At 40.6% G+C, this 15,016-nt stretch overlaps 1 protein-coding gene across 2 annotated transcripts; it reads left to right on the top strand.

Moving 5' to 3' along the window:
* Positions 1–679: 679 nt before the first annotated feature.
* On the top strand, positions 680–14,358 carry stat3 (signal transducer and activator of transcription 3 (acute-phase response factor)). Of its 2 annotated transcripts, XM_041062154.1 has the most exons (24): positions 680–909; positions 4,222–4,371; positions 4,712–4,955; positions 5,078–5,170; positions 5,301–5,382; positions 5,514–5,614; positions 6,091–6,242; positions 6,483–6,641; positions 7,026–7,118; positions 7,268–7,327; positions 7,450–7,479; positions 7,582–7,675; positions 7,769–7,816; positions 8,007–8,090; positions 9,035–9,133; positions 9,276–9,411; positions 9,507–9,559; positions 9,651–9,745; positions 9,943–10,082; positions 10,173–10,394; positions 10,562–10,604; positions 11,618–11,677; positions 12,757–12,854; positions 13,150–14,358. In XM_041062154.1, the coding sequence occupies exons 2-24, from the start codon at positions 4,244–4,246 to the stop codon at positions 13,188–13,190; spliced, it is 2,355 nt and encodes a 784-aa protein (XP_040918088.1). In that variant the 5' UTR covers positions 680–909; positions 4,222–4,243; the 3' UTR covers positions 13,191–14,358. The 2 variants fall into 2 exon arrangements, with proteins under 2 accessions (XP_040918088.1, XP_040918089.1); XM_041062155.1 differs by lacking the exon at positions 11,618–11,677.
* The last annotated feature ends 658 nt before the right edge of the window (positions 14,359–15,016 follow it).

The following is a 15,016-nucleotide window of genomic DNA, read 5'->3' as shown; positions in this document are numbered from 1 at the left end:
AGCTTATTTAGAAACAATCATTTTTAAAATAAATAAGATAAAGAAATGGTAGTCGCATATAACAATGTAACACATAATTACCATAGGTAGGTGCTATTAATTCATACTCGAAAAATGAAGCTTGACTTTTCTGTTGTGTTTAAGGCCTCTTTTGCCTAACCACTTCAGTATAAATAAAAGCTTACTGAATAATACATACTGCCTTCTATTTTTATTTTATGAACCTTTTATGTGCCTGCTTCCAGTACTCAGGTGTCATCTTTTGTGTTTTATTATATTTGCTCGCCCACTGAGTGAAATACTATTGGGTAAATAAGGTATTGACTTGTGATTAGGAGACAGGGCAATAATGAACAGCGCTGGTGTTATTAAACTCTTGATGACGTCGGCACTGCCAGTAACTCAGATGACTTCCAGGCTGGCTGTTCTGTCGAATGGCTCGTCCTCCCTCCGCACGTGGGGCTTCCCAATAGTGCGCCCGCAGGGAGGGTGCTGCGACGAGAACAGCGCAGTTGAGACAGCAGTAAACACGAAGTTCTCAACCAACCGCGTCGCAAAGTCCCGCCTCTCCTGCATCTTAACTGCATTGTGATTGGCTGCAACAGAGTTCCCGACTACTATTGGTTGTAAGAGGTGTCAATAACCTGGCCCATGGAGTTTGTCTGGCTGGAAAGACTGCAGTGTAGGGGATGGGTTGAGTGAAAAGATTTGTGCGTGTGTGAGAGAAGTGTTTCCCGAGCTGGCAAGAAAAGACACAGAGTTGCGATTTTTTTCTGTGTCTCCCAACTCGCTTTTGTGTGTTCAGCTTTTATAAAAGTTGTCACTGACTGTTATTGTCAGTACTTTTTTAGTCGCGGGGATTACATTTTTCTTCGGAGAAACTTTCCCTAAGGGGTGACAACGAGCTAGGTAAGCGACTTCAACGACTTCTGCTTTTTGCATTTATTAAACATTTTTTCTCAGGTCCGAGGTCAGGTATTTTTTCTTTTTTTCATTATTATGTAACAACAGATTAAATTAGTTGCATAGCTAGCTCTGCTGTCTATAGTATTACTAAACTACAATTGAAGCCCCCTGGATACGTTATAAAGTATTCATGCTGAGGAAACCATTCCGTGTCCACGGTGTTATATAAGCTATTAAAGTGTTGATATGTTTTTACTAAAGCTACCACGTCCTGCTGGCTCCTTATGAAGCTGCTAATATAACCACCAAAGCTTTCAGTCTTGGTCTCGTGAATTTTTGTTTTCTGTTTTGCACGTGTGGTCTGGATCGCTGAATTTAGTAATGGTCATACATACGTCCGCTGTCTTTACACTGGACTGGATAGATTGGACTTTACCGAGATGCATATTTGTGTGACTGGGACCCGCTGAAATCAGGTCATTGTTTTCTGTTTGCCTTGAAATGTCACGCCCATCTTCCTTCCCAACTACAGGCAAACATGTCTGACACCTTACACCGGGATTTTTTTTTTTCTTTCATTCCCCATATGAGATTTTAAAGGTCATACATCTGTGCACACCTGCACAAAATCTTAATTTTTGGGACGGGCTCGATTTCAAAATACCATGTTTCTATAGTTCAGTCAGCACAGCTGTGGAGTCATTCTGATATAGTTTATCAGATAAGCGACTATTTTCTTGACTGTGATCGCTGTTTTAAATGTAAAACTGTCGTCTTTGCTTAATAATATGCATATTACTGTTTTTGTTGTCACCTGTGTATACAAAACCCATAAAACTGGAAAGTCAGCATTGTTATTACTTTTTTTTCAATTGTTCCAGGAAGTACTTCCTGGAATATGAGTGACATGGTTTAAGGAATCACTTTTGTGTTTTACCGTTAATGCCACATGACTGCATTTAGAAACTGGACATACAACACACATCTGGTTGGCCTTGAACACGTGATAATGACTAAGTCTGATTGCAGACCATCAAACTGTGTTACAAAAATCAAAGGTGAATGACTTAAAGATGTGGTGTTTGGTCAAAACCCTTTCCATGGCCCATGGATCAATATTAAAAGGATTGTCTCCAGGGTTGTCATTTATAATGTGTGAGACCCAGACAGGATGTTGTGGTAATCTTATTAACAGCCAGTTTGGTTCAACCTTTGTGGGCCCATTGTTGAAAGATGAACTTTTGCCTGTATTATCTGATAAAAGACTAGTTGTGTCGCAGTGACTATGTGGCATTAACTGAGTGCCAGATGCTACTTAAAATACATGTTTATCAGCAATAAAACAGTTTTATGCCACTTATATGACTATATTCACTGGGTCATTGACAGTCCTGCAGAGTTCCCACAGAGGTTCACTAATATAGCAGTCCATCTGCTTGATTTAGATGCTGAGTTTACTGGAAACCCAAATTGTAATTCAGTACGACACATGGAAAGACTTGAAATGAATTTAAAAATTAAAAGTTGAGCCAAGAGGTTTGCAGATTGATCTCAGTGTCCCCCTTGGTCTCCTCCACTCCTTTGCTGGTGTGTCTTCTTTGTGTATGCGAGAAATGTGAAATAGAATACGAAGCTGAGATACTGTTCGGAATTCCAACCTGAATTTACCAACCATAGAAACTAGTAGACCCTAACTCAGATGATGAAAAAATGAAAGGAATCCTCACAGTGCTGACGATGACTCAGCTGCGCTTTGATGTGATCCTCTCAGGGTTTTTACATGCCCAGAAATTCTCACCCTGCAGATGCACCATTTTCATATTAAACTGAAAGAGGAACCAATTGCATATGAAAACTGTCACGTTTATGGAACAGTTTATGTGCCTTACATGCTTGAAAAGAACTCTCACCCATATGTTGTCAGTAGCTGTTAACTGAATTCTTGTGGCTTCCTTAGAAGACTGACTCGACATAAATGAAACATATAGTTAGGTTTCAGGTTGCCCTAAATTAAATTAGGTTAATTAAACAATGAGTTGGAACCTTACACTGAGTTACCAGTTCACCTGGTATACTTGTCCAACGCTGTTCTCACAGTGGGCATGATAAGTTGTCGAACACAGGTGTAACAAATAAAATTAATGATGACTTCATTCCCTTTAAATGTGGCAGTGGCCTCCACCTAAAGGGGGCGAAGCCATCGTTAATGTTATTAGCTACACTTGTGCTTTTTACTCCACACTTTGTCAGAATGCCTGCTTATAATGCTTGGTTTTTGCTGACACTGTGTCAATCTAATTCTATAGTAATCACTGATACTGTGGCTGCTGGTGGTGTGATAGAGGATTGCATTATATTGAGAGGAGTCTCACTATCTGTGATATCTGCGCTTTCTCTCAGCAAAACCAATATCTAAGCTCCTGGAAACAGAAAGCACAGTATGGTTTCTTGTCAAGAACATTTCTGAGTCATCATTTACTAAGGATAGGAGCTTTCGTAAACTTCTATACATATATTAAGGTCTCTCTAATGCACTGCACAGCTCAGTATTGTGCAATGACACTGTGCAACTAACTAGCAACTACTCAGGCGTTGGATGATAGTGCAACTGAATCCAAAAGTTATGTAAGGGGCTTAAACAAAGGTTTCAGCACAGCATGGATGATAGAGGAGACAATTTTCTGTTGTATTTACTGACTCCCTGGTTATTGTTAGTGCACGGGCTAGAGCCCTCCGGGGAACAGTGTAGCCTGCTGCTGGTAACATGAGAGGGCCAGCAGAATCTGCCAGGTGGATCTGATGTGTCTGAGCAGCACAGTGAGGATTATTGAGGGGGTGTTGTTCTAGTTGCATTGTGCTCTTCAGAAGATTAGTATGAAGCAAGTGATTTAAAAAAGCAACCCAGGCTTTTACCATGTTGATGAATATATGCTTCTCTGGTTTCAGATCCATACCTACCGTAGCTTAGAGAAGGAAACGTGGTTTTCTCTCTTTTCTAGTGAAAACAATTCGGGCAAAACCTCTGTCAAAGAACATTAACTCTTATCTGCTGAGGGAGTTGACAGCTGTTCATGTCGGCCTATGTTTCTTGGTGGAGGCGTAGTTTTACACTGAACAGGAAGTGACTTCTCTGAAAAGGAGGCCTCCCAAGGGCCTGTCATCATTTTCAAGAGAAAACCTGACATTTTGTTATTTCTCTCTGGCCAGTGTAAGTGTTACTATATATTTATCTGTGTGCGCCTTCCCGGAGATGTTCTCTGGGTATCTTGTTTAGTTTATGCTTTTACCCCATCTTTTTTTTTTTTATTTATTCAGGTTTGAGGAGTTGTATGTCAGGATGGCCCAGTGGAACCAGTTACAGCAGCTGGAGACCAGGTATCTGGAGCAGCTCTACCACTTGTACAGTGACAGCTTCCCCATGGAGCTACGGCAGTTCCTTGCCCCCTGGATTGAGAGCCAGGACTGGTGAGAAATAATTGAATTCATGGGCTCTGTTGTCAAAGCATGTTTTGTTTCTCCTGTTTGCTTACATATGCCATTAAATTGCTTTTATCCTCCACTCCCTCTAGACTGGCAGTGGGCCACTTACCATGACTTGCTAATAGCTCGCCATGTGTAAAGCTATTGTGTTTTAGCACTCATTGTCACCCTCTTCCTTATCATGCTTTCTTCCTCCCTCATGACACCATTACAGGGATCTCATGCAGAACAGTGGACAGAGATGAGTTTTAGTGCACGTTTTACCAGCTCTTAGAAGGAACTAGAAATCGTCATGCCCTGATTATCTTATCATCTCCTTTACAAGGGCTTACGCTGCCAATAAGGAGTCACACGCCACGTTGGTGTTCCACAACCTCTTGGGAGAGATAGACCAGCAGTATAGCCGTTTCCTGCAGGAGAACAATGTACTCTACCAGCATAACCTGCGCAGGATTAAACAGCATCTGCAGAGCAAGTACTTGGAGAAGCCGATGGATATTGCCCGCATTGTTGCCCGCTGTTTATGGGAGGAGCAACGGCTCCTGCAGACTGCCACGTCTGCTGCACAGGTAGAGAAAGCAACACAAACCTAGCTTTAGATTTTATGTCATTACTAAGTAAGTGAAGTCATCGATGGGTATGGATTGGCACAGTGGTTCTACAGAATTGCATATCTTTCATTCTCCTGCAGGATGGCCAGGCAGCCCATCCCACCGGGACAGTAGTGACAGAGAAACAGCAGATCCTGGAGCACAACCTTCAAGACATCAGGAAGCGGGTGCAGGTTAGTTTCCATCAGAGACTCGCTGATTTAAATATTTAAATGTGCAATAGAAAGGACACTCAATACTCTCACCTTAACCTGATTAGTCTTGTTAAAAATGTATAAATCATCATCATCTGGTTTTCAACAGGATATGGAACAGAAGATGAAAATGCTTGAGAACTTGCAGGATGACTTTGACTTCAATTACAAGACACTGAAAAGCCAAGGAGGTATATTCTAATTAACTTTTTCAGTGGCGTTGATCTGTTGGAAATGTGTGAATTCTGTCTTAGATGAATGTTTATTAATACTTCTATCAGCCTTTGCCAGCTGACCTATGACATGCCCACCCACTTTCCAGAGTTGTCCCAGGACCTAAATGGAAATAGCCAGGCAGCTGCCACAAGACAGAAGATGGCTCAGCTTGAGCAGATGCTGAGCGCCTTGGACCAGCTCAGGAGGGTGGGTGTATGCTGCTGTGAAACCACATGTACCACTGTCGTCTTCTGCATTTTAGATGCTAGGCCATCAGTTTTGACTTCATGTGAAATTTTCTGACTTGCTTAACGGTTAAGAACTGGAGGAGGTGTCTCGGCATGACATTTGGTAGTTGATTATTTTAAAAGACGAGTTGCATCATCATCAAAAGGAGACTGTGAGGATTAATGGAAAATAATGATTTAGATCTTAAAAATCAATGTAGTCTACAGAGGTATCGCTGCCAATCACACTGATCACAGTGACTTTGATTATGGTGATCATACCAACTAATTTAACAATAACAAATATATGATTGAAAATTTAACATGCAGCACTTTTTTAAGTTGCAAGTTATTTGGCTCTTACATGTGGTTTTTTGCAAATATCATACATATACCACAGATTAGACCACAGAGGGTGGTTAATGCCTGATCTGTGCTGTGCTTCTTATTCTGTAGCAAATCGTCACAGAGATGGGAGGCCTGCTGACCGCCATGGATTATGTGCAGAAGAACCTGACAGACGAAGAACTTGCAGACTGGAAGAGGAGACAGCAAATTGCCTGTATTGGAGGTCCACCCAACATCTGCCTGGATCGCCTCGAAACATGGTAACCAGGAGTGCAAACTTTAAGAAGTTTCCCAAATGAGACGTCAGTGATATTAATTATCAGCAATGAATTTAAAAAACAAAATGTGTGTTGTGGAAAGCTTTATTTAAACGTCTCATGTTGATAGTTTTTGCAGGATTTGGATTAAATAGGTATTGCTTCTCCTGCTCTGCTTGTCCAGCAGCTGAAAACATAGATGGAACTAATGTTGAACTGAACTGGGTTTAATTTTCTAACCAGGATCACATCCCTGGCCGAGTCCCAGCTCCAGATTCGTCAGCAGATCAAGAAGTTGGAGGAGCTTCAGCAGAAGGTGTCCTACAAAGGAGACCCCATCATTCAGCACCGGCCTGCCCTGGAGGAGAAGATTGTGGACTTGTTCAGAAACCTGATGAAGAGGTAATGCATATGATGAATTTTTAATGTTCATCTGCCCACATCATTTTTGCTGGTGGTACTATGAACTGCATGAATGTTCCTTCCTGACCCTTGAGTTTCTGTGTCAAAGAGAATCTGAGTTCAGGGTTCTGCTTACTGAACACGTACTAAACAGAGCTTTCAGCCACATCTCACAGCCTTCATTCTGCAAATGGACTGGTTTAGACCAAATTTATATTGTGGTCATGTGATAACATCTGAGCCAGCTCTATCCGCTGACTGTGAGCTGCAGTTGAAAGCTCAGACTCATTAGTAAGTGGACCTTTGACCTTAGATTCCCTTCACCATATGTTATGTAGTTTGCTGGAGGTCTTCTCTGAAACATGATCCTCTCCTGTTCTCCAGTGCTTTTGTGGTGGAAAGACAGCCTTGTATGCCCATGCATCCAGACAGACCTCTGGTCATCAAAACAGGAGTGCAGTTCACAAACAAAGTCAGGTAAAGATGCAGTCTTGCAACACTCAAGTATCAGAGACAACATACATATGTTTTAATGGCAACATTTTGTGTGATCCATATTATGGAAGAAGCAACAGTGACATAATTTTATATCCTAATGACAATATTTTCTTCTCTTATTTTACCAGGTTACTGGTTAAGTTTCCTGAACTCAATTACCAGCTGAAAATTAAAGTTTGCATTGACAAGTGAGTGGTTTTCTTTTTTTAAATCTGGGGTTTCTAACATATTAAATTTTAAACAGTAAGACACTTATTTGATTCAAGAAGAGAAATTACTGCTTTGCTCATTTTAACTGTTTATGTTTCAGGGAATCCGGTGATGTGGCTGCAATTCGAGGGTAAGACTTTAAGAAGACTTTTTTAAAGCCTGAGCTTTTACTGTAAATTATTTTTTAAAAGAGTCTCACTTTCTGCTGTTCTTTTCTGCTGATTTTTCTTAGGTCACGAAAGTTTAACATCCTTGGCACCAACACAAAAGTTATGAACATGGAGGAATCCAACAATGGCAGCCTGTCAGCAGAGTTTAAACACTTGGTGAGTTACACAAGCCAAACTCTTCATTTTTGACAGTTAGGAAGTTCTGTGATAAAAGCCTGCTATGGAGCACTGACATCCTGTTTGTTACAGACCTTGAGAGAACAGAGGTGTGGTAATGGAGGCCGAACCAATAGTGATGTAAGTACTCTAACACATGGTGGGATAATGTGATTTAAGGCAAGAATTGTTTTGTTTAGACTGCTGTGTACTGTGCGTAAAGATGATAGGCTTTGGTTTAACTTCAGTTTCTAGACTTCTGATACATGTAAACCGTCCACACGCTTTATTTTTTTATACAATAGAGATTTAAATAATCTGTTTTCTTTAGGCCTCTCTGATTGTCACAGAGGAGCTGCATCTTATTACTTTTGAGACAGAAGTCTATCACCAAGGCCTGAAGATAGATCTGGAGGTGAGTACCACCACTTTGTTTCATGAACTGGGAGACATGTCTTTTCAGTTAAATTTTCACACAAGAGTAGAAGTCACATCAAAACTCTAAACTCGGAAGTTCTCAAATCATAATGCAGCGTCGTTCTTTGACACCCCATACAAAGTAAGTCACCAGACAAATGAGTCATTAACAAAACTTCCACCTCCGGAGACTTGTTACCAGCCCAGATTCTAAAAAAGCTGTTACCTAAAGATGAACTCTTCTAATAACCCCAAAACTGACCTGACCCCAGTGACCAGCACTGAAAATTTATGCTGAAGCAAAGTTTGATTTTTATTAGTTTTCCCTAATCCTCCATGGGTGAGAGAAATTTCCTTGGAGTATCTGGACAATCTGATGTGATTAGAATATGTTATGGCTGAGCTAATCACGTGGGTTTCCTCAAACCTCTAATGCATCACAGAGCTTCCATCCACAGATGTGTGACCCTGAGTAAAAACACAACAAGCCAAGTCTGTCTCAGAGCAACATCTGCCTCATCTGTCACTTTTGTCTTCATGGCAAACCAAAACTCTCCCACTGACAGATGGTATTTGCAGTGAAGATAGGCTAAACTCTAAATTGTGCATCTTCTGTGGCCTCCACATAATGAATTTGACATATCGTCATTCTATTTTTGTCATTTAATTTCCATTCATAATATTATGATCATTCTGTTCTTGAGGGAGCCTTCCTACTCGTCTTGTCTAGTCCCAAATCCCCAGGTTCAGCATCTGTGTGGGTTGCTGAAGAAAGCTCTTTCACACCAAACTATCTTGCGCTAAGAACAGCAACATGTCTTATAGGTCTAAGGGCAGTGTTAATGAGAACGTACCAAAATAGAAACAGAAAATTTTTTTTGCATCAGTGTACAGACGTAAATGTCAGCAAGCTAATAACAAAAGTTTCCTTCATTTGTGCAGACCCACTCTCTGCCTGTGGTAGTCATTTCGAACATCTGCCAGATGCCCAACGCCTGGGCTTCCATCCTGTGGTACAACATGCTCACTAACCACCCAAAGGTAAGACAGCACCCTCTGGTGGCAAGGGGCTGAACTCTGCTGGGGGAGAATATTTAAACCTTGCAGCTGTAGATGAGTTTCTGGTGAGGATAAAAAAAAAAGATATGTTTGTAAATATGTTGGCCTGGATGTCTCTGCGCAGAATGTAAACTTCTTCACCAAGCCTCCAGTGGGGACGTGGGACCAGGTGGCTGAGGTGCTAAGCTGGCAATTCTCCTCCACTACCAAGAGAGGCCTGACCATTGAACAGCTGACCACATTGGCTGAGAAATTACTAGGTGAGGTGAAACTCCAACGGAAACTCCAAAAACTTTTAACTTTGCACTGTTGTATACACTAATATGTAATGTGATTTTATAATTTCTCCATCTAGGGCCTTGTGTCAACTACTCTGGTTGTCAGATCACCTGGGCCAAGTTTTGTAAGGTACTTCACCTACTGACTACATATTGTTCAGTCCTCCATATTGCTATTGTATTGAGCCAATGTGAGTTTTTTTTTTCCTTCCTCTTCGCAGGAAAACATGGCTGGTAAAGGCTTCTCCTTCTGGGTGTGGCTGGACAACATCATTGACCTGGTGAAGAAGTATATCCTGGCACTGTGGAATGAAGGGTGAGAGGTCGTTCTTTGTTTACACCCAAGTCCCTGAGCAGCTGCTGGAACTGGCTGTTAGCTGCTATTCTTATTATAGAAACTGTTCTGATGTGCAATAGTCAACAGTTTTAGATAAGATTACAGTAGATTAGATTAAAATAGACTTGCTACTTTAAAGCTCAATGTGTAATTATTTGACTTCCTGTTCTCTAAAGGTATATCATGGGCTTTATCAGTAAGGAGAGGGAGAGGGCCATTCTGAGTCCAAAACCTCCTGGCACTTTTCTGCTGCGCTTCAGTGAGAGCAGCAAGGAAGGGGGCATAACATTTACATGGGTAGAGAAAGACATCAGTGGTGAGTACTTCAGACCTTCTTTCACAGTTTTATAATATTTTCAAGACTTTTTTTTTTGCTGTGACACTGAGCTTCCTGGTGTGACTACAGGAAAGACCCAGATCCAGTCGGTGGAGCCGTACACCAAGCAGCAGCTCAACAGTATGTCTTTCGCCGACATCATCATGGGCTACAAGATTATGGATGCCACCAACATCCTGGTTTCACCACTCGTCTACCTCTACCCCGATATACCCAAGGAGGAAGCTTTCGGGAAATACTGCAGGCCAGAGGCAGCTCCTGAACCTGAGATGGGAGGAGACTCTACGAGCAGTAAGTTATTTGTACTTGTCCTTCACAGAGCAGCTTGAGAGAAACAGAAACACACTTACAGAATTGCTTACTATGCACTTTACTTCTCCATTTCTGTCTTGTGCAAGTTTTTGTTGTGGACAGCAGGTTTTTTGACAAGTACAAATATTTTTTTTTCCCCCTGACAGCTATTCAGCCATACTTGAAGACAAAGTTCATCTGCGTTACACCGTAAGTATCTGACTCTCCTTTCTGTTTGAGATACCAGTATTTACAGGAAGACCTCTTGTCACCCAGTGACCTTCACTTTTGTTGGCCCTTATTATTTACAGTTGATATTTCCTTTCTATAAAGACAACAGACTGAGTGTTCCTGCTCAGGATCTGCACTTCCTTTTTCTCTAACTTCTTTTGTATATGACAAGTGTTGCCAGATGTTTAAAGAAAAGAGAACAAAGCTGTTTTCACTCCCATTGTGAGTCACCACTGTCACTGGAGGAACCATCACCCTGCTGAGGACAAGTTTTGCGAGCCCAGATATGAGCAGATTCTGCAGAGATTCAGATTGCAGTTCACACCTGGCATCAATCTGTGTCTTCACTCAGGGCTTCTGATGGGAATTTCCACACTCAGTATGCAAATACTCACATGCAATCTTGCGTTTGTGTAGATCAGGCCTGGGGTCATAAAAAAAAAAACAGTGAAGACCATCCTCCACCCTCAGCTTCCAACAGGCAAACTTACTCCACATGATACATCTGTTCTTAATATGCTGTGGGTTGAAAAGTTTTGTTGCTCTTGTTGTGTGCTTTATTGTGTGTTTTGTTTGTAGACATTTAAGTGTGATTGGTGTGATCAGGGCCAATATGACAAAAACAAGAAATACGCAACAAAGCAGCAACCTTATTTCTAAAATTGGTATTCATACCCATTAGCAGAGGGAAAAAAAATGGAACTGCGATATAAGATATTTCCAACTCATACTATATTTACAAGTTTCGGCATTTAGAAGTTTTAAAATGTAAGAGTTAGTAAAACTCCATGTTGCTTTATTAACTGATAAACAAATGAGGTAGGAGGAGGAGAGTTGGCCGCAGGTGAGTGTTATATAGGGTGAGATAGACTGAGATCAGAGGTGTGTTTACACAGGCCGGGCAGCCATGTGCACTCTGGTTGGTGGTGGCTTTGATGGCGTGCTGGTGGGTTGTGAGGTTTGCTCAGTGAGATCCTGACCTGTCTCCGTAGGTGTCCCTCCGTGTTCATGGACTTGCCGGACAGTGAGCTGCTTGGGAACGGATTCCCAGGGTAGGCACTCGGGGGAAGGTAGCATGTAGGGCTGTGTGTGCATCTTGTCACTCTGTCTGTGTGTTTGATGGGTGGGTTTCAGGGATATTGCTGCAGTACCCCCACCTACACGACTGCTGTGTTTCCACCTCACAGCCCCTTTTCCTGGTTCTAATTCAAGAGCATCTCACTGCCATTCATCAGTTTTTCATTTGGGTCAGGCCACACTCATGTTTCCCAGACATTTTTGTCATAATCCCCTCAAATAAATCCACTTGTATGGATTGAACAGTCCAAACTGTTTTTGCTATGATTGCTTGAGGAAAAATGGGAAGAGATTTGAGATCATATTTGTATTTTTGAAGAAAATATTCACAATAAGTTCATCCCCCAGGAAAATTGATGAGGCAAAAGCCATGTCAGTTTGATGGAGGAAGGAAAATAAAAAAGAAGAAAAGAAACGACTGACTAATGGCCTGTTCGATCCACTTAATCCACTGACTACTAGAGTCGCTGTCATTAACATCAATGCCATGTTCACCATAAAAGCCTTTTGTGTCAGTGTGCTTAGCACTACCTATACCAAACGCAGAAAAACAGTATTTGGCATCGTCAGCATCTGTCCTGGTTACATTTGTAATGCATTTTGGTATTTAAATCTGAATATTTCTCAGTATTTTACCACACAACCATCCAAGCTTTCATCTACTTTCTTTTTTGGTCATGACTCTTTGCATAGTGACGCTGAATTATCTTTCAGGCTAAAATGAGACTGATGGAGTGACTTTTTTTTTTCACAAATTAACAGCTGATGTGTGTATTAAACCATTACTAAACAAGCCTTTTTCATGTGGTGGGCCCGTGGTCAGTGTGACGAAGACAAACACTAATATCTACAAGTTAGTGGGTGGATGTTAGTTTGTCACATGTGGTAAAGTGGGATGACAAAGATATTCTCACAGTAATGATTAAAGTGTTTTAACTAACAAAGATACTACAGCAAGGATCCATGTGTAAGTGTGTGTGTGTGTATGATCATCTGTGGATATTTCAGTTTGTAAAATAGAATTTTTTCCTTTTGTTTTCTTTTTTCTCCACAGCACAAACTCTGGAAACACCAGCGACCTGTTCCCCATGTCACCTCGCACCCTCGACTCTTTGATGCACAATGAGGCCGAAGCTAATCCAGGACACTTGGGTGAGTCAGTTACACACAAACTGTAGATGTACACACACATTTCTACTGTTGCACTTGTGAGAGCGCTCAGTTACACCATGAAGCGTCGGGCCTGTACTTCCTAACCCTAACCATCACAGCCACATGTCAAACCCTTACCTTAATCTCGGCCTAAAGCTAATTCTGACTTTAAAATTAAAGCCAAACAGCCCATTGAAGAAGGTGGAATCAAGCAAGGTCTCTCATAAATGGTCCTCACAAAGATTTAAGTACTGGAAGACACTGTTAATAACTAGTATTTGGATTTCTTCCACAGATTCACTCACTTTGGACATGGATGTAGCATCACCTATTTGAAGAGATTTGTAGACTTTCTTCAGTTTTATTCATTCTCTGCTGGGATTTGGTATCATGTAGTGACAGAGGGTTTGACGACGATTTCCCTTTGCCTCTGTGCACCCATTCTACCTGTACAGTTTTTTTCTTGTTCCTGTGTAAACTTTCACACAATAAGAAATTGAATGATTTTTGAAATATGTTCCTTTAAAAAGGCATTGCCACTTATTTAGACTTTAACTGTACACCTGTATTTAGTGTGTGAAACTGTTGATTGATACTGACCTACTTACTGACCCTCCATCATTTCTTTCCCACCTTCATACCTGTCTTTTGAGTATCTGAATTGTATTTTTCGAGAACATTGTATTTTTTGCGTTATTGACTCTTAACATGGTTATGAATTCATGCGTCCTTTTCTTTGAATAAGAAAATGTATTGAGAGTAATTGTTGTATAAGCTAATGCCGCTTTTGAAATGTACTTACTTGTGTACTTAATGACGAGCTTACTTTTACAGTATGTTTTGTTGCTTTTTGAATTCCTGCCAAATGTAATGTCACAGGTGTTGCTAAATACCTTGGTTGCATTTAAAATGGTTTCTGTTTCGTTGTGGTTTTAACACAAAATTGAATATTTCTTACATTTCTCAGAGCCATTTGAAGCATTTTAAAATTGTACAGAGAAGGAAAGATGAGGAGTTTCAGACACTTCTGAAATTGCTTTCCTGTAAGATTTCCTTCCCCCCCAAAGTATTGGGAGAAATTCTATAACTTGTGAAAGTGGTGCTCTGAAAACAGTTTTTTGTCACTCCCACTTAAATACTGTAATTACAATCATGTGAATTGCACTTGCTTTTGAAATTAGTATTGTTTTTGTTTTGCCTGAATTCACCTGATGTGATCAGAAATGTAATTTAAATCATTTTTATGAACAATTTATTTTAGGATACACTTGTTATCAAAAATAACCATGGCCGTCTCAGAAAGATATTTCACTCTAACAGAGTGTACACAGTAAGGTGTATAGCAGGTGACTTTTAACCTTTCATACGGTCGAGTAAACCATGTCAGTTTAGTTTAATGGAGGCGACGTGTTTGTCTGTCAAGCCATTAAATGTCATGAGGCTTTCTGTAAAATATGCTGTAAGTATTCCTGATAGAAGGCAATAAAAACATGTTGGCACTAAATGTCTGGTGCTCTGATGACCTGCAAGTAAAATGTGCTTAAGAATCACAAAAAAAAAGTTTAACAGCATCTGGCCAATAAGTATCAGAACTGTTTTTCTACTTGAAATAGAAATGATTGATGCAGTATTTATTGTCTCCGCTTTAACAGGGTGACAAAAATACACAAACTATTGGCAACAGTCTACAAAGGTCCAAAAATGAATAACTTATTAAACAAAGCTGGTTAGAAACAGCAAACTTGGCTGAACTCTGTGCTCCACAGTAGTGTGAAGGGCAATTTAGGGCTGAGTGTGATGGAGAAAAGTGAATCAAGCGAAGCAGAAAAGTTTCCTTTTGAAGTGTAACTTGGATCAAAAATTACTCAGCTTAATGTTTGTTTAGTTTATCGTTGCAATCGGCGTTTCGCTGTTTAATTTATTCAAAGTATTTAGATTAAAATAGTGTTTGCAGTTTGTATAAGAAGCCTGTGCCACCTGTGCTTTTTCCAATATTGCAGTTCTAAATATCTGCTGTGAAAAGGCCTATTTAAGGAACCTTTAATCTTTAGTCATTCACAACAGGCAGTGTAACTCTTTAGAATAATATGGCATCTCATATTCAACGTGTTTCAGACCTATTACCCCGATGACTAGCTGTTTGTTTCTCATTATCGATTTGC

This window comes from Toxotes jaculatrix, chromosome 18, assembly GCF_017976425.1.
Source record: "Toxotes jaculatrix isolate fToxJac2 chromosome 18, fToxJac2.pri, whole genome shotgun sequence".
Classification (NCBI taxonomy): domain Eukaryota; kingdom Metazoa; phylum Chordata; class Actinopteri; family Toxotidae; genus Toxotes; species Toxotes jaculatrix.
The sequence above is the reverse complement of the archived record's forward strand: the minus strand, read 5'-3'. Positions and strand labels throughout refer to the sequence as shown.